At 36.7% G+C, this 21,142-nt stretch overlaps 1 protein-coding gene across 4 annotated transcripts in view; it reads right to left on the reverse strand.

The window, feature by feature from the left end:
• LOC117339924 (F-box/LRR-repeat protein fbxl-1-like) overlaps window positions 1-21,142 on the reverse strand; it is a 68,876-nt gene that overhangs the window by 24,950 nt on the left and 22,784 nt on the right. For all 4 annotated transcript variants that reach the window (XR_004535339.1, XM_033901638.1, XM_033901637.1 and 1 more), the window contains exon 2: window positions 9,451-9,931. Coding sequence is in view for 3 of the 4 variants with exons in the window: in XM_033901638.1 (XP_033757529.1) it covers window positions 9,451-9,931 (481 nt within the window). In the remaining variant the exon portion in view is untranslated. The remainder of the gene's footprint in view (window positions 1-9,450; window positions 9,932-21,142) is intronic.

The following is a 21,142-nucleotide window of genomic DNA, read 5'->3' on the forward strand; positions in this document are numbered from 1 at the left end:
TTAATTTATTATATTGAATACAGTAAAGTTGGACTAACAGCTTAATTTATTATTTTGAATACGGTAAAGTTGCATTAACAGTTTAATTTACTATATTGAATACAGTAAAGCTTGACTAATAGTTTAATTTATTATATTGAATATGGTAAAGTTGGACTGACAGTTGTGTTTTTTATATTGAATACAGTACGTAAAGCAAGACAAACAGTTGTGTTAATTATGTTGAATATGGTAGTTGACTGTAGTGTAAGTGTTATACCTGAAAGCTGTGTGCCATAACCCAGTAATAGTGAGGCTAGGTATAGTAAGTACGTAAACAGGTTATTACTATAGGGAGTTAGAAAGAAACAGATGGTTTCTCCATAAAAATTTCCCAGCCGAATCTTCACCTCACTGCACAAGTAAATACGGCTGGTGCTGATGTAGGCTATAGACAATCTTCACCTCACTGCACAAGTAAATACGGCTGGTGCTGATGTAGCTACTTGCTATAGACAATCTTCACCTCACTGCACAAGTAAATAAAGCTGGTGCTCATGTAGCTACGTGCTGTAGACATTCATAACAATATGGCCCCATAAATTGATAAGAGTGATATGATGCCCCTTTGAATTCTGGGTAATTATTTACACAGGAGAAAATTCGGATACACAGTTACATAATTAAGTTTTTTGTTTGTTTTTGTTTAACGTCCTATTAACAGCCAGGGTCATTTAAGGACGTGCCAGGCTTTGGAGGTGGAGGTTTAAGCCGGTGTACCAGCGGCCTACGGTCAGTACCTGGCAACTGTCCCACGTAGGTTTCGAACTCGAACCCAGAGGTGGAGGGCTAGTGATTAAGTGTCGGGACACCTTAACCACTCGGCCACTGCGGCCCCATACACATAATGAAGCAAAGAGATTTCCTTATCATATACATTATCTATAAAATGAAGACGGTTTTGATTCTGTGAAATAACAGGAAAAAGCAAGAATTAAACAAAAGTGATGCCATTTAACATGATGTGCAAGCAACATCCACTTCTTCCTTTTATAATTCAAAAGATTTTTTTATAGAATGAACTTTTTTTAATTTTTTTTTTTTTTTTTTGTAATTTAAGCTTCAATGAACTTAATATTATCATCTTTTGGAAATAATTTCTTGAAATTAGCTAAGAGAAAATTTCTCTTCATAGAGTTACAGAAGGAGCAATAGAAGCACAGATATGTATCCGTATATAATATCTAAATAGTTAGAATGAGGACTGATGGAGGCTTGTGTACATACATTTGTAGGCCAGTACCAAAAATAACTTCTATGTTCATCACTAACACATGCTAAGTCATGTAGAATCACTGGGGAATTGGGCCTGTATGTATATTACACCTGTCTTCACAGACAATGGGTAGATATTGCATTATATATGACACCTTCCTACCAGTCAACTTTCATCACCAACAGCTTTACTGTATTTCAAAGAATGTACATATGTACATATACTCATATTTCTCTCGGTACAACTATGACAGGAAATATACATATTTATATATATATATAAAATAGTAACACAAATGACAAAGGAAGACAACTTTTTGATCCATGCCCTGACTGGGCTTCGAACTCATGAACTAGTACGACTCCTAATCAGCTAGCCAGAAATACCAGCAGCTTATACCACTGTACCACATCCATGTTCTTACATATATTTATATATACAGCCAATAAAACCAATGAAAATATAACTGCTATTCAATATCTATAACAGACTAAAAATCGAAAGCTTTTATGGAAAGAACATACCAGCAACTGAAGGTGGAAAAAGAACAACTTTGAAATTTAGTTATAGATCCTGCATTTAGGAAATATTAATATGATCTGGTAGCTATTGACATCCAAGTATCTGCAAACCCTGCCAGACAAGTCAAAGTGAAATATGATTAAAAGTTATGAATTTAAAATTATATATATTCATTTAATTATGGAAAAAGTCTTTATAATTTTAGTAAGACAGACAGGCTATAAAACAATGAAATTATTTTTACTTCTGATCCTGAAATTACTACAGAAATAAGTTTGTATCAATTGTTTATGCAATAAATATGATTTTGAATTATGCAGTTGTAACTAAGCGCAGGATTAATTAAAAAATCATTTCCTCTGCAAGAGATTAAACCTGGGACCTCTCCCTTGAGGGCCGCCATGGCCGAGTGGTTAAGGTGTCCTGACACTTTATCACTAGCCCTCCACATCTGGGTTGGAAGTTCAAAACCTACGTGGGGCAGTTGCCAGGTACTGACCGTAGACCGGTGGTTTTTCCCCAGGTACTCCGGCTTTCCTCTACCTCAAAAACCTGGCACGTCCTTAAATGACCCTGGCTGTTAATAGGATGTTAAACTAAATAAACCAAACCTCTGGCTTACTAGTCTTACTATCTAATGATTGTTCTCTCTAGCCAAGAGGTATTTTGTAGCTAGTATTCACCAGGGTTACATACCCCTCCTCCAGGGAAGACCTTGTCCCCATGTGAATCCAGGGGTTACAGCAATTCTTTCAAAAATAATGCTAAGTAAAGTTCCCAAGTTCCTGGATGTGAGCCAATGCAACAAAGCACAGGATTAATTGAATGTGTCACCTCTGCAGGGGATCGAACCCAGGACCTCCGTCTTACTAACTTTATGCTCAGCTGATTGAACTGAAGAGAAAACTTCTCTCTAGCAGAGCTTTCGACTGTTGCTAGTATTTACCAGGGTTACAAAGCATTCTAAACCCGTAAATACAACTTACTACATTTCTCCGGTGACTATCTCTCCTCCGGTGACTATCTCTCGGCTTCGAACAGCACTGTTTCTGGTCATGAGTCATTGATAAAATCATTGTATTTGGAACATCAACTTCTCTGGATAATTGTAAATATTCTTCTTGGAGAAAATGTGTACCACTACTAGTGGTAACCATGGTAACAGAGTACTCTTTTTTTTTTAAAGATTGAATGAGATCATAATGTTGTTTTTATTATTTCTTTTAAAGTCTTTTCATATGTTTTATATAGCATTGTTTCATCAGCAGATGCACAGAGAGTTTCTTGCTGTAAAACAACCATTTATTTGTGTAACAGATCTATACAGTGCAGGTTTTATGGCGTCTAAATCCTACATGTATTGATAGAAGAATGGAAAACTTGGGAGATGACATTGCCATTGATGTTTCTAAATACTGCAACAAATTCCATCCCGCAATCTACCGTGGAATTAGAAAAGCAATATCTGCATGATAATTCCATGATTGGCAACATAGAGAAGGGTTGAAAAAAGTATAGACTATTGCATGCCATTCTATATCAATTTCTAATTCCCATGCCCCCAGCCCCCTCTCCAACCGAACCAACCCTATCTTCCATATTCCTTTTCTGTATCTCTAGATTTAAGATTTATTCACAGTCAATTCAGTAAATGCTACTCCCTCCAAGCATAATTGATATTCAAATCTAAAATTATCTAGATGGAAATATTATCTAAAATTTCGTGAAACCAAATACACCGAATCTAAGATTATGTTTGATATCTGTGATAGTTATATGTTTAGCAGAATCACACCTCCACCTAAAATAGATCTTGTTTTATAAAAATAAACCCTATCCTCATTCACTACACAGTAAGCCTGTCTGAGCTAGTTTTGCTGCCAATATATTACTACAAAAGGCCAGATTGGCCTGCATAACTCACATGTTTAGCACCTTAAAAAGTGAGACTTTATTGGAAGATTGAATTCATGAGAACTTTTGAGACACAAGTAAAAATATTGACCTTAAACTGACCTGAAATTGACATAAAAAGGAGGTCAAGTTCATATGAAAAAATTTAAGGTCAACTTGAAGTCAATTTCTTGAAATGAATTGACTATTCTGCTCTTTTCATGTCAATTTGACATGAAATTTACCTGAATTTGACCCGAATTTGACCCGAATTGACATGATGACATTTTGCCCCTGAGTATATGAGTGACCCTTAGTCTAGTGATTCAGTTTCTATACAGTTTGGTATATAGATACATCTACATCACCACATAGGGATTTTCCTACAATAGAGACAGGGTCCATTAAAATGACCCATTCCCATAAAAAACTCTTGTGAAAATTCCCAATTTACCACTGAAAAATTCCCAATTTGCCACTGAAAAATTCCCAATTTTGAAATCACTTTTGAATGATTAAGTATGTTTTATATACAAAGACCTATATTAAGGCAATTTTGAAAAATAAAAAAAACCAGCTACAGATAACAAAATGCAATCAAAATTAATATAAAGGCAATATTCCTCAAAGAAAAACTGAAATTTGTATGAATTTCACTATTTTTTGTTTTTCCCAATGTCACATTTTGTCGCGTAGAAATTCGCAATTCAATGGACCCTGGACCCAGTTGAAAAATTGTAGGAAAATCCCTGCCACACTAAACTCTCCCTTTTAGATCTAAACATGCCACACATCTTCATTGGTTAACCAGCCATGGTATATACTCCCCATCAATTTGTCGTTGCAGACAGGATTAGCAACCCTTTGTCAGCTCCACTCCTGTGAAGGATGATGTATCTGATGAAAATAATTATTTAATTTTCTGTTCATTATAAAACCCATTACAGTAGTCCTGATTTACATTGACAATGATTAAAACTTTTAATTACTTTCCCACACAACATGTTCTATTGGCTATGTCAAGGTCACTAAGATATAACTCATTTGATTTGGTCAAGGGTCAAGGACATCATGTCTTCTTCTAAACAGATATGTTTTTATGTTATTGACAAGTTCTTTTGTAAAACTACTGAAAATGCATTAAAACCTGCCAATCTACTACTGACATTGTATTAGGTATTAAAACCTGCCAAGCTACAGTACTACTGAAACAGCATAAAAATCTGCAAAGCTACCAATGAAACAACATTAAAACCTGCCAAGCTACTACCAAAAATGTTCTAAAACCTGCCAAGCTACCATTGAAAGGGCATTAAAACTTGCCAAGCATCTACTGAAAGGGCATTAAACCCTGCCAAGCTACCATTGAAAGGGCATTAAACCCTGCCAAGCTACCATTGAAAGGGTATTAAAACCTACCAAGCTACCATTGAAAGGGCATTAAAACCTACCAAGCATCTACTGAAAGGGCATTAAAACCTACCAAGCTACTACTGAAAGGGCATTAAAACCTGCCAAGCTACCATTGAAAGGGCATTAAACCCTACCAAGCTAACATTGAAAGGGCATTAAACCCTGCCAAGCTACCATTGAAAGGGCATTAAACCCTGCCAAGCTACCATTGAAAGGGCATTAAAACCTGCAAAGCTACTACTGAAAGGGCATTAAACCCTGCCAAGCTACCATTGAAAGGGCATTAAACCCTGCCAAGCTACCATTGAAAGGGCATTAAAACCTGCAAAGCTACCATTGAAAGGGCATTAAACCCTGCCAAGCTACCATTGAAAGGGCATTAAACCCTGCCAAGCTACTATTGAAAGGGCATTAAACCCTGCCAAGCTACCATTGAAAGGGCATTAAACCCTGCCAAGCTACCATTGAAAGGGCATTTAAACCTGCAAAGCTACCACTGAAAGGGCATTAAACCCTGCCAAGCTACCATTGAAAGGGCATTAAAACCTACCAAGCTACCATTGAAAGGGCATTAAACCCTGCAAAGCTTCAACTGAAAGGGCATCAAAACATGTTAGCATCTACTGAAAGAATTTAAACCTGCCAAGCTTCTACTGAAAGGGCATTAAGTACACAATAAGCTCCTGGAACTGAACAGTCATCTGACTATAAAACATCACAGACTAATGTAATTTCACTGGTGAAGCTTTTGACAAGACCAAAATAACAGTTCCTTAAAATTGCCACCGATGTTCAGCTCCACCAACTCAATAAACCACATTGGTGGAATTTTAGAAGAAGTTTGAAATAGGAGCCGTTCAAGAAAACCATGATTGTACAATCATATTAAAAAATGGCTGCTGTGGCTGCCATGTTGATCTCTTGTTTGATCAGACCAAAAGAGAAGAATGTTTTGTCATGATTTGATCAGCACTATCTCAAGATCAATTGTGGTAAGTTTCAGATCAATCCCACTGGTGAAACTTGACAAGAAGTTTTGTTACGTAAGACGTTTCCACATGACTGATGTGGACAGCTGATGATGACAGACAAATGGCTATAGGTCATCCTGACACTTTGGGTCAGGTGACCTTATAAATCTACTGAAATGCCATTAAAACCTACAAAACTTCTGAAAGGCCATTAATACCTACAAAACTCCTGAAAGGCCATCAAAATCTAAAAAAAATACTACTCAAAGGCCTTCAAAATCCTTCAAAATCTACAAAGTAGCTGAAAAACCATTAAAATTTGAAAAACTACAAAAAGGCAATTTAATTTATATCATTACCCACAGTATTGCGCATTGTAGAATTTTTCCTGGAAATTTGTAAAACAACATTTCCTAGTCTGCTCCATTAATGATGGGCCAATTTTTGCTGAATGAGTTGGGTAATATGCAAAATTGGCTGCATGTATTGACAAAATGTTGTTCTGCATTGGGAGCCAAAATAAGATCCTTCATCGATATGAAGTGCTGTGCAGCGCCTGGCTTTACCATTTGGGGAGTTGGTACAGAGATTTATGAAATATTGATCCAATTGATCAGATTTTGTCTATAATAAACTCGGTGATACAGACAGAGATAGGTCTCATCTATCAAACAGCTTCTTCTCACCCAGCGGGAGGTATACAAAACAAACTCCTTTGTCTGAGGACAACACAAAACTGTTTTCAACAATAACATGTTGTATACTAATACAATGAGAATTCATTGATTTGACTATACTAGTAGGAGTGGGTTGAACTATCAAGGCACTTGTATTCAATTTGCATTTAAGAGAGGTATTGTGGTGAACTTATCAATTCACTAGTAACTGACTGGATAAGTACCCCGGTATGAACCTCCAATTTGGTACCTTAAAATTTGTTTTCAAATTTACCTTAAAATTTGTACCTTTACTGTTTTTTTACTTACAATTTACTTTAAAATTTGTATTCAAATTTCACCTTAAAATATGCACCTAAAATTAACCTTGAAATTTGTATTTAAAATTTACCTTTAATTTCTTACTTAAGATTTACCTTAAAATTTGTATTTAAACTTATCTGAAAATATGCACTTTAAAATTGCCTTTAATCTTTTATTTAAAATTTACCTTAAACTATGTATTTAAAATTTTCCTTTAATCTCATAATTCACCATAGCCACAAGGTTGTTATTTGTGGTTAAACGGCTAAACACATCCCAGAAACATTTAGGAAGTTTTGACAAAATCATCACAAAGAAAAAACATTAACCTTTCTCCCTGAATACAACTTCTGAGATGCAGATCCAACAGAGTGGTAAGTGTTTATTAGATAAAGATTTCCTAGCCATAGATGATAGAATGGTGCATTATATTTATAGATTGTCAGCTAAAACTCTGCCATACCTCTAACCCTGTAGCCATGAGGCCTCACAAAGGAACCCAGAGCACCAAACACTGTGAACTAATACAAAAATATAAATTCTGTCCGACTTGTATTTTAAACTGTACATTAATCAAGCTTCCCATTAAATATTTACTCTGTTGGCTCTTCCTACATAATTTCAGTGATAATCAGACTTTGAATTACATTCAGATTTTTGTTTTGTTCTGATAATACATATAGGCAGTAAGTAACATTGTTTTCCTGTTCTTTCACAAAATATATTAAATTTCGACATTTCAGGCTGGAGGGGGGGGGGAGGGAGGATGCCGGATTCAATATATTTCAGAAATGATAAAACTATTTTAGCATTAGCATTATAGTAATACAACGTATCATTTTCCTGAATTTGAGCTTTAACGATGAAATAATGATGAGAAAGACCACCAACATGCAATATAATTTGAAAAGCAGATGGTTGATTAAAAATATGAAGCTTATATCAGTACAGGTCAACGAGCACATATCAGCTGTTTAGACAAGGAGGCAGTGGTCAGCGGGTCACAGATAGTGGATATATTAATCTTATATAGATATAAGAGTACATTAACTCCGAGGACTGTATATACCTTACAAGACTATCTAGTTTTCAGAAAGATGGCAGGTGTTCATAGAACATCTACCTCTCGGTCAAGTGGCATCAATGTGCAATATTTAATGTTCATGACGTCATGATGGCAATCACACATCACAGTAAACATCTACAATTCAGGGTGGCATACACTTATCACTGTAATATCCACAGTTCATATTGGACAATGGCATATATATCTCGATAAACATCCGGTCCATTGTGGCAAACGTACCTGTAAACAATCATAACATCCACAGTTTATGGTGGAAAACAATTTGCTGTAAACATCCAGTTCATGTTGGCATTCATATCACAGTAAACATCCACAAAACAATTTTCTGTAAGCATCCATAGCTCATGGTGACATTCATGTCACTGCCAAGATCCAAAGTTCATGGTGACATTCATATCACAGTAAACATCCACAGTTGACGGTGAAATTTATATCACAGTAAACATCCAGTTCATGGTGACATTCATGTCATTGTAAACATCCAGAGTTCATATCGGCATTTATATCACACTTAACATCTACAGTTCATGGTGACATTCATATCACACTCACAGTAAACATCCACAGTTCATGGTGACATTTATATTACAGTAAACATCCTCAGTTCATAGTGACATTTATATCACAGTAAACATCCACAGTTCATGGTGACATTTATAGCACAGTAAACATCCACAGTTCCTGGTGACATTCATATCACAGTAAACATCCAGTTCATGGTGACATTCATGTCATTGTAAACATCCACAGTTCATGGTGGCATTCATATCACAGTAAACATCCACAGTTCATGGTGGCATTCATATCACAGTAAACATCCACAGTTAATGGGCACATTCATATCACAGTAAACATCCACAGTTCATGGTGACATTCATATCACTGTAAACATCAACAGTTCATGGTGACATTCATATCACAGTAAACATCCACAGTTCATGGTGACATTCATATCACAGTAAACATCCATAGTTCATGGTGACATCAGTGAGGGATACACTCCCAAGAGAATCATTATAATGGAAAATTGTGAACACCATGTTTCATAATTTTGTTGTGGCTGGATTGGGAGGGTGTGGTCAAGTTTGTTAAGATAGGATGGGGACGAGGTGCAGTAAGTAATTATCACTGTTTACAAATGTGTGTTTGTTGGTGTATTTTAAACATTTCTTACTAACCATCTATACAAAACCAAAATGGAGACAATTTGACCCACTGAGCTACCTTGTCACTACAACCTACTCAGACTAGATCTACCATTTCTTAATAGTAGACTCCATCTCTCTCATAATCCAAACTCAAAATTCGAAAAATTAAAACCAAACTTACCGATCATGTGGAGTACTTCTAATGAGGACAGACAGCTGTATATCCGGCGCATAAATCCCTCCAGGAAAATCACTTCCGAAAGACACAGGCACAGACTTCGTAGATTACAGGGAAAGGCGTTGAGATCGTTGAAGTCGTGCAATTGCATAGCATTGGAAAAGTCAAGGGTCATGTAATTCAAGTTTGGGCACTTGTTAGCAAGTTCGTGTAAAATGGGAGCTGTGATTAACTCACACGGAAGTTCTATGTACTTCATCGTGGCACCGAAACGTATCCCGATGAGGGATAACAAAAGGTCTATGTTCGTAACGTGTAGTCCCGAGTATTCCGGGCGTAGTGATACAACATGCCACAATCGACTGTCATAAGCCAACATACGCCATTTTTTACACACCTGCGCCACGTAACTTAACTCTGGATGCTTGAGGTAAGAAAATACTTTCAGCAGTAACTTTTCTGGTATCTTCTGGATTGTACAAGTCTGAAAAATATAAAGACACCTTGTCAAATACAATCTAAATTTTGCAGGAATTTTAAAAAGAAATACAGATTGTTTGTCACATATAATCTAAATATTTCATAAAATACGAAATTCAAGTTACAACAAATGTCATAAGAATGTATTCAGTGTTTGGTAATCCACCTAAAATGAAACTCATGAGCTAAAATGAAACTCAATGAAACTCATTAGCTAAAATGAAACTCATTAGCTTTGAATTAATCATCCTTTGCCAAGGATCTAGATGTCTCTGACTTCAAAGCTTCCAACAGAATGTACTGTAGTCGATTCTGAAAACCCGTAACATTTCCTTTTGTATGATAAATGTCAAGAATTGAGATGTCAGGATGTGTTGGACGACCCTAAAGTGAAGCTGCATGAACTCTTCTAGGACTATGCCCCCAAGAACTAGAGCTGTCATTGATATGAGTTTGGTGTGTCAATAAAAATTATTATTCAAGAAAAAGGCTTTCTAGTTGTTGTTTTTGACAAATTAACATACTATAAATAAAGTTATGCAGCTGCACCATCTAGATCTGTTATCAAGTTTACTCAAACTAAACCATGCATGGTACAGACGGCAAAAGACATTTCCTTCTGTCATGCTTATTTCATTGGTAATGTATTTTTGAGACCCTGGTTAAAAGGGAATAATTATGTTTAAAATGGAATCGTAATACGGAATTTACAAAATTATACCTGCCTGTTTATGAAGTTATATGTTAAATGTTTGCAAGATCGAACCATTTTTTTTACAGCAGTTAAGAAACCAGAGAGTGATTGTTTTGTGTATCACATAATAACAACAATCGTAGGCAAAATGACTGCTCTCAACTAGCGAGAACGGACAAGAGCAGGAAGACAGAGATATCCAGTAAAATAACAATTTTATCATCATACATGTATACACTTTTTAATTGACACAGTTGTCGATATTGTATCGGAAAATGAGAATCAACAATAGATCGATAATTTAATGTAAATGTAAATTTTGCAAGAAACTGATTTTTACAGCAATGCATATTCAGAAGAAAGTTACAGATTCTGAAAGAGATTATATAAGTCATTCACTACCATCATTCAGTTTAATACAGTGACAGGCAAAATAATTCCTGTGAACCTGCTAGGCAGAACATGAGATATCTCATACAATCATTTAGTATAATACAGTGACAGGCAAAAAATGTTCCCTTATCTGTAGTATAACACAGTGACAGGCAAAAAAATGTTCCCTCATCTGCTTGGGATTTCACAGCAGATAGATGTAAAAATCTTTACAGTATTTGTGAGGTAAACAGATTTACTAGAATGAGATCAAAGGAAAATTTGACTTGGTACTCTTAAGCATGACTTAGTCACTAATGAATGACATATTGTACAGCTGGCTGAGTACCTGGTCTCAAAGATATATCAAAATGGTGTAAAGGTCTCCCAGTCAATCTACCAACAGATACTGGTACTAGCTAGAAATACTCGGGATACTAAGATCCCATTACAGAGGCCTGGGTAAACAGGTCATTAAATAGCAGAGTCTAACGTTAGTTGGGATGAAAGTGAGAATGTACTTTCTCAGTACTTGTAATATACCGATAAGATAGACTGAAAAACTCTTTGAATTTTACTCGGGATACTAAGATCCCATTACAGAGGCCTGGGTAAACAGGTCATTAAATAGCAGAGTCTAACGTTAGCTGGGATGAAAGTGAGAATGTACTTTCTCAGTACTTGTAATATACCCAGATAAGATAGACTGAAATTTCCCAAAGAGCCCTAGTGGGTTTTATTGGGAGATGATCTCTGATCTGCTGGTACCACACCTCCGACTAGACTGGCAGGTCAGTGTGTTGCTGAGATGAACCATTACGGTAAATGTCTTAAACATCTGAAGGTAAATTATAAAATTGTTGCTGTTGAACCATTACGGTAAATGACTTAAACATCTGAAGGTAAATTATAAAATTGTTGCTGTTGAACCATTACGGTAAATGACTTAAACATCTGAAGGTAAATTATAAAATTATCATAAACTGTTGGCGTTACTTTGGTTTTGGTTTTGTTTCATGTCCTAAAAACAGCCAGGGTCATTTAAGAATGTGCTAGGTTTTGGAGGTGGAGGAAAGCCGGAGTACCCGGTGGTCAACTCGCTGATGAACCAATAAGGTAAATGACTTAAACATCTGAAGGTAAATTATAAAATTATCATAAACTGCTGGCATTACTTTGGTTTTGGTTTTGTTTTATTTAATGTCCTAAAGCAGCCAGGGTCATTTAAGGACGTGCCAGGTTTTGGAGGTGGAGGAAAGCCGGGGAGCACCCCTCTTTGAGAAAAACCACCCTCCTACGGTCAGTACCTGGCAACTGCCCCATGTAGGTTTCAAACTTGCTGATGAACCATGACGGTAAATTATTATAAACTGTCAGTGTTACAGTAAATGTTCAAATATTTTGGAGGCATTCACTTTTTTGTAGAAACTGAACATAAGAGTTCCTCTGTGTGATAAATTTATTAAGTGGACACATATTCCGATCTAAATTGTTTGGCCCAATGTATAATTCGAAGTAATTTTGAAGCCAACTTATGTATGTATGTTCTAAAAAATGCCCTCACTTACACACATCAAGATGAACCCAGTATTGTGGACTGGGCTGATCAGGTCAATATGGTGGATGTCAAACACATCTGAGTAAATAACTTGTAATCACTTCCAGTCCGAGTCAGAGTGTTACCTATCAATCATTATTATATATATATATATATATTGTGTACTGATGGGTATATACATCTGACACCAACCAAAGGGTGTGGTACACATCCCATAATAGTCAGTACCAGTATACCTCACCCGTACACCAACCAAAGGGTGTGATACACATCCCATAATAGTCAGTACCAGTATACCTCACCCGTACACCAACCAAAGGGTGTTGTACACATCCCATAATAGTCAGTACCAGTATACCTCACCCGTACACCAACCAAAGGGTGTTGTACACATCCCATAATAGTCAGTACCAGTATACCTCACCCCTATACCAACCAAAGGGTGTTGTACACATCCCATAATAGTCAGTACCAGTATACCTCACCCGTACACCAACCAAAGGGTGTTGTACACATCCCATAATAGTCAGTACCAGTATACCTCACCCGTACACCAACCAAAGGGTGTTGTACACATCCCATAATAGTCAGTACCAGTATACCTCACCCCTATACCAACCAAAGGGTGTTGTACACATCCCATAATAGTCAGTACCAGTATACCTCACCCGTACACCAACCAAAGGGTGTGGTACACATTCCATAATAGTCAGTACCAGTATACCTCAACCGTACACCAACCAAAGAGTGTGATACACATCCCATAATAGTCAGTACCAGTATACCTCACCCGTACACCAACCAAAGGGTGTTGTACACATCCCATAATAGTCAGTACCAGTATACCTCACCCGTACACCAACCAAAGGGTGTGGTACACATTCAATAATAGTTAGTACCAGTATACCTCACCCTAGACTGGCCACCAGACCCTAAGTTTTTTTTTTTTTTAAAGAATTGCCAAGCTAAATTCTAATACCAGATTATCTGCCCCTAGTTTGAAACCTAGAATCAGACATATCCTAGGGATCAAAATCATAAAGCTCAATTTTATTTGTAATTTTAATATTCTAGAGACAGGGGGCCAGTCTAACCTCACCCGTACACCACATTCTCAGTATACCTGCATACCAAGTATTCAAAAGGGCTGTGGCACAGACTGTAACCCAAGGGCCAATTAATACCTAAATTATACACCACCCTTAGATCTCACAACCCCTGACTGTTCAGAATCGGACTAGATCACTGAAAATAATTCCACACCTAGGGTACCTTGTTAAAGAATAATCACCCCAACTTTCTCAAAAAGGTGAGAACCATGTCTGTTATCACCTAGTTATTTGTGGAAACACCCATAACAAATTCATCCAAACAGCTACATACTTTCACTGCTGGGCTTCCTATGGCAACAAATTACTGTATGTATTAATTCACAGCCATGGCCTATTAATTGTTTTTAATACCTATTCTAGAACTGATAGATAGGATAAGATAGTTCTGCTAAGATTACTAGCTCCTCTATCACAGCCTCAGTTCCAAATATAGAAATCATTGTATGAGAACAAAGTTTGGGAAGAAAGATATTGCTTTTGGTAATGATGTGTTTATCACTTACCAAACTACCCAAACAGAGATTAGAGTAACTGAAGGTCACCACTGCACTGTTCCATCACGGTAGAGGTCAGAGTGTATTAGGGAGAGGTCATTACGGTAGAGGTCAGAGTGTATTAGGAATAGGTCATCATGGTATGGATCAGAGTGTATTGGGAATAGGCCATCATTGTATGGGTCAGAGTGTATTAGGGGGAGGTCATTACGGTAGAGGTCAGAGTGTATTAGGGAGAGGTCATCATCGTATGGATCAGAGTGTATAGTGAATAGGTCATCATCGTATGGGTCAGAGTGTATAGTGAATAGGTCATCATTGTATGGATCAGAGTGTATAGTGAATAGGCCATCATTGTATGGGTCAGAGTGTATTAGGGAGAGGTCATCACGGTAGAGGTCAGAGTGTATTAGGAATAGGTCATCATCGTATGGGTCAGAGTGTATTAGGAATAGGTCAGCAGGGCTTTTTTCTCACTGGTTTGGGATGGGTCCTTTTTGTCTCATTTTGGTAAGAAAATTGGTGAATTGGGAAAGAGTTTTTCAGGAGTAAACTGCAAATTTGGGAATTTGGCTTTAAAATGAAATAATTACAATTGGGAATGGGGCCCATTAACAGCGCCCAAAAATCCTCAGAAAAAGCTCTGCGTCATCACTATCTGAGGTAATCAATGCTGTTAAAAGTAGTTAGAAAACTGAATCCATGAATACCTCGGATTTCTCTGATAAAGCAAGCATTACCATTACAGAATACCTGAACAGCTTTTTCTTGGGTGTAGCATTTATGTAATCTTCTAAAGAAAGACATCAGCCTAATGATTGGTTAGCTTTCATGTCTGGATCAATCCAAATTCTTCAATTTGCCATGGTACAATTCCCAAGGGGTGTAGAAAAGAAGTAAACTGCATAGATTTCAAAAAGGAGACATCTACTGATGAAGACGAAAGTTATTTTTAGTTTCTTATTTTTCATTCAATACTGTCATGAATTGAATTCAAAAGTGATGTATAAAACCAATCACCAAACAAGAAAGCATAACAGTTCTGCTAAAAACCAAATACCAAGAGTAATGTTTACAGCTCTGCTAAAAACCAAGTTCCAAAGGCAATGTACATAGGTCTGCTAAAACCAAGTTCCAAAGACAATGTACTAAGCTCTGCTAAAACCAAGTTCCAAAGGCAATGTATATAGCTCTGCTAAAATCAAGTTCCTATGGCAACGTACATAGCTCTGCTAAAAACCAAGTTACAAAGGCAATGTACATAGCTCTGCTAAAAACCAAGTTACAAAGACAATGTACATAGCTCTGCTAAAACCAAGTTCCAAAGTAAATGTACATAGCTCTGCTAAAACCAAGTCCCAAGGACAATGTAGGTACATGACAAGTATGTAGTCCTGTTAAAACCAATTACAAACTACAAATATCATATGACTTTATGATACTAAATCTTCTCTAACATCCAGAAAACCTGGGAGCTATTTTTTCACAATCTAATACAAGTTCATGTTCACGGAATGGCTCCGAATGGCTCCGAATGGCTCCGGCCTATATACATGTATCTTGATGAAATCCATGTCTGAGAAAAGCTGGAGGCTGTTAACCACAGATGCGCACCTTCAGACCTTGTAACTGTGTTTATACTCATCGAGACTATAGAAGTAGAATATGTTATATATCTCCAACAAACTACATCATCAGTGGTACAAGCCCTTGTCTGTTTTCTTTATTAGTAAATACTGGAGAATCTCCCAGGCCGTTTGATGAATGAGCTCTGCTTCAAAACAGGTAAACAGGGCACTAGACTATCTCAGATCTTAGATACAAACTGGGATATGTAGTCTAAGCGGAGATTTCAAATAGGCATTCCCCATCTCCACCTAGTATATACATACAATATCTGGTGGTGTACAGTGGCAGAAAGGTATTTCATGGTAGAATTGACTGCAGGATTTCTCCCAGTTCAATAACACTATAACGCATTGTGTTTTCGGTCCCAACTAATTTCTCTGTATAACAGAGCTCCAACTTTCTCAATACAGGTCAGTTATATCCCAATTTTAAAAATTTGCTCTTTTATTATCATTTTAAACGTGTTTTTGAACAATAACTAGGGATGGGAATTGGTTTCACCTTCAGAATCAAAAATCAGAAAATTGGAATCGATCAATTATCAATTTTAATAGTTTTTTTTCTAAATTAAGCACAGAATTGCCCTTTTGTAGAAAACTTATGTATATCTATGTATATCTAAGTACATTCCTTAAACATCTTAGCCTTTAATTGTTATCAATATTTTTTATACTGAACACAAATGAAACATTTAACAGTTTTTAATATATTTAAATCTCCTAAATCACTTGTAAACATCCAATGAATGTATATCACAACAATCCTGAAACTTAAACTCTCTAAGAGTGGAAAAATGCATGGCCAGATCAGGGTTCGATCCCAGGACCTCCGAACACTAGCCAGATGCTCTACCAATTGAACTACCTGGTCGCTGTCGATCGACCCAGTCCAGTTCTGCAACAGTTGAAAGAGATATTATTGTCCTTAATTAGTTTGTGAAGTTTGAAGAAAATCCTTCAAGGAATGAAGCTGCTACTGTGCTTGACACTGAATATCCTAAAAAATGGTGACACTCATACTTGCCCAGATATTATGATCTTTAATAAAGAGTATGAAAATTCCTCCAAGGAAATTGCTACATAACTGAAAAAGATTTTCTAAAAAAGGGAAAAAAAAGAAGAATAACAGTGACCTTGATCAAATAACCTTGAAACTAAGATATTATGGTCCTTTATGAAAATGTAAAGTTTGAACAAAATCCCTCAAGGAATCAAGCCACAACAGCGCTGACAAATGATTTTCTAAAAAAGTAATGTTGACCTTGCATGACCTTGACCAAACGACATTGAAACTTGAACTTGTCTGAAATATCATAATCCTTTATCATTTTGCAATGATTGATCAAAATCCCTCAAGGAATGAAGCCCCAAAAGTGCTGTCAAACTTTGGTGCTACTTATGTATACATATATGTAGATCTATACAAGATGGACAGTGAGGAAAACTAGAATCACCCCCCCCCCCCCCCCCCTTTCCCCTTTCACTGGTAGGGGATTAATAACAGTTCCATGATCAGTTAATTCAAACATAAATACCAGATATGAAAAAGTAAGAGATTATTAAAATGACAGAACTGACATGTACTTTACTAAGCTCCCTGCTGTAAACTTGTAAATATACAGAGTCTAGCAGATCTGTATGTTACGTTTCTATTACAAAAAAAAAAACTGACTCTGCAGACAATGTAACAGTCTCGCAGCTTTGTATGGCCAAAGGAAAGAAAAGAACTCGGCTTGTTATCCCATAAACAAAGTGTCAATCGACAAGAGATTCAGCCATGTCTAACAGTCTTAGAATCAGGCAATATCTCTAACATAGAAAAGATATATCTTGCTGGAGAGTTTCGGTCTGCATGGAGAGTGTTAGATCGGATACCACGGATACTCCTGATGCCAATAGTTACATCACATGCAATACACCCATTGCCATGGTTACGTAAACCCCTGGGGTGAGGCAGAGCCTATATGTATTCCTAGTGTAAATAAATGAAGGTGTGGAAGAAATTCAACTACATTTCCTGGGTGGCTATAGGGAAAAAAACCTGTCTGGAGGTATACAGTATCTAAAGCCATGATACATGTACGATCTAAAAAATGCATGAAGATTAGAAATCAATACAAGTATTTTCCAATTTGTCCATATTTTTTCCCTGTTTTTTTTTTGCTTCGAAATTGATGACACTTTTGGTATCAAGCGAAAGAACTCAACAATGTACAAAAAATGTATTTTCTTCAAAGAATATAAGGTAATGGCTACAAATTAGATTATTTCTTTGTTTGTCTTGATCGAGATTCCATGAACAACGTATCTCGTGTGCAGACACACGGACATTGAAGAGACGTACCACTCCTTCTCTCTGATGGATGACATCTCCAACATTAACAATGTACATTCCAAACACAGGACAGACATTACCTACATTACAAAGGAATACCCAGGGAATCACACACGGAAAATAGGCTCATCCTTGTCAGAAACACTAGTATCATTACATAACGATGTGCTATTATAGGATAACACACCATCAACTCTAGTGTCCGCAGTACAGTATTAATCACAAATGTGACACTTCTCCGTAATCAGCCATTTCACAGCCCGAAACTATAATTATATTTGTGGTAGCTATTGAGTTTCTTGTTATGAAACTGTTTATTTTACCTGGAAGTTGGCATTTTACTCATTCTAAAACTGCTTATTTATCCTCCAATAAGCCCATGTTTAGTGATAAACCTTGTCTGGTAATAAACCCACCCTTGTCTGGTAATAAACCCACCCATGTCTGGTAATAAACCCACCCTTGTCTGGTAATAAACCCACCCTTGTCTGGTAATAAACCCAACCTTGTCTGGTAATAAACCCACCCATGTCTGGTAATAAACCCACCCTTGTCTGGTAATAAACCCACCCTTGTCTGGTAATAAACCCACCCTTGTCTGGTAATAAACCCACCAATGTCTGGTAATAAACCCACCCATGTCCAGTGATAAGCCCACCCTGGAGGTCAGTGGCTACAAATACCTTTTACTGTCCTGAAGTAACTGGCTAATTTGTGTCACAAGTTTGTCAAGTGGGCTTATTACAAGCATCCAACATATCATATTCTTAAAGTAATGAAAAGGTAATGATTACCCAGATATACAATGTCTAAGGCAGTTATTTTACATGGAAAGATATGTTCTGAGTGAGTGGTGAAATAAACTCCTCAAAATAAAATTTATCACATAAATGTAACTGGCTTAGTTTTGTTGAAATTGTTCTACCATGTAATATGGCTATTTCATAAATATCTCAAGAATATTGTGTAATAACACTAATGTCACAATATTTCATGAAGTCAAAACTAATATATGACATCGCATGATTATTTCTGTAGAGAAACACATTCCCTGATTATTTCTGTATAGAAACACATTCCCTACGAATCAAAATTTGTCTGTGATATGTACAAATAAATTTGAGAGTTTTTACTTACACTCTAATCAATATGAATTATGTGATAAACAGAATCTTAAACTTTTGATGGTTACATAAAATTTCTAAAACTTGTTCAAAAAATGTATATGACAATTGCCCAAAGTCTTATATGACGTAGGTATCAAATTATTGAACTTTTTCATTAAATTACATGACATTATATCTACTAGTGATTCTACATACCTAAAAAGTCTAAATTCAATATCGAATTCTTCTAGGATTTTCCAGATGTGTATAATGGGATCATTTTAAAATTCTAATAATCCCCTTACCAAAAGAGTAAGGGCGAGTCTCGCAGGAAAATCTCTAATACAGAATTCAATATCAGTGTCCGAAAAATCATTAACTCTATAGAAGACTGACTTCGGGGCAGACAGATAAAGATTTGGTCACTAATTAGAAAGTAGGATGAAGATGGTAATTGCATTCCAGCTGCTGTAATATCAGGATTATATTGTAATCTATTAACTTGAGAATCAGGGATGATTTAATTCAATCTGGGGAAATAGATTTTCAGGTTTGTATAGTGATTCCTCTTGTCAGATCATATTTCCAGAGACAAGATTGGAAATGGGAAAGTTCCATGTATGGAAAAGCTGACAGACAATTTGGGTGCACCTGACCTTAAATAGTGAGAAACCTTTTTGCACTACCTACTGAGAAACCATACCAATAGCTTTAAGTCCTTATATCTGGGGTATTTAACCTTTGCTTGACCCACAAAGGTCACAAAGGTCACTGGTGACTAAATTAAGGTAATTCATTTGAATCATTGCTGTATTTATCCTACGATATTTACATTTGGCACCGAAGTCTACTGTTACCGCAAGGTTGATCTGGGCTGTATCTATGAGTGTATTGTATACAGATCACATAATGGGATTGTTATCCCATCTTGATCACGGAAATGCTTCGCACATTATTGAAGTTGAATAAAACGCAGTGAAGATTCTGATTGAGAACAATTGGTAATTATGACATCATTTTGGCGCAATGTTGATCAGCATCATGGCAAGTCTATACTGTGTGTCAGATTGGTTGCAGAAATGATAGAAAGAATTTGATTTAAAGAAATTATTCTTTCAAATCAACATACAGGGAAATAGGCAAAAATAAACAAGAGGCCCAGAGGGCCTGTATCGCTCACCTGGATTTCATGAGATATGAAACAAGAATGATGATTAAGTATATTTGTCACTGGTATTGCTATGTCAATATATCAAAGGCATTTTATATGGGTTCGTGAGGATTTTATGTGCAAAAATGCATTAATCGATGAAATAAAAATTAACTTTTGGCACAACCTCATAGGGATGCTACCACACAAATGTGAGTGATATCCATTGCTTAGTTTCAGAAAAGAAGTTGTTTAAACCAATTGACCCCTTTTGACCCCGCCCTCTACACCCCGGGGGGAGTGGGGGTCAGTTCCTTCCTTTATAAAATTTTGAATCCCTACCCAAAAGGATGCTAACAGGCAAATATGAGCGTTATCCCTTGCTTAGTTTCAGAGAAGTTGTTCATATCAATTCAGCCAAATTGACCCCTCTCTGCCCCGCCCCTCAGGCCCCCAGGGGGTAAGCCTCACCATTTGTACAATTTTGAATGCCCACCCAATAGTGATGCTACCAGGCAAATATGAGCAATATCCATTGCTTGGTTTCAGAGAAGAAGTTGCTAATATCAATATAGCCCAATTGACCACATTTGGCCCCACCCCTCAGGCCCCTGGGGGTCAGCTCCATCATTTGTACAATTTTCAATCCCCACCCCATAGTGATGCTACCAGGCAAATATGAGCGATATCCATCGCTTGGTTTCAGAGACTAAGTCGTTTATATTAAGAGAGCCAAATTGACCCCTTTTGGCCCCGCCCCTCAGAC

The sequence above is a fragment of the Pecten maximus genome, chromosome 12, assembly GCF_902652985.1.
Source record: "Pecten maximus chromosome 12, xPecMax1.1, whole genome shotgun sequence".
NCBI lineage: Eukaryota > Metazoa > Mollusca > Bivalvia > Pectinida > Pectinidae > Pecten > Pecten maximus.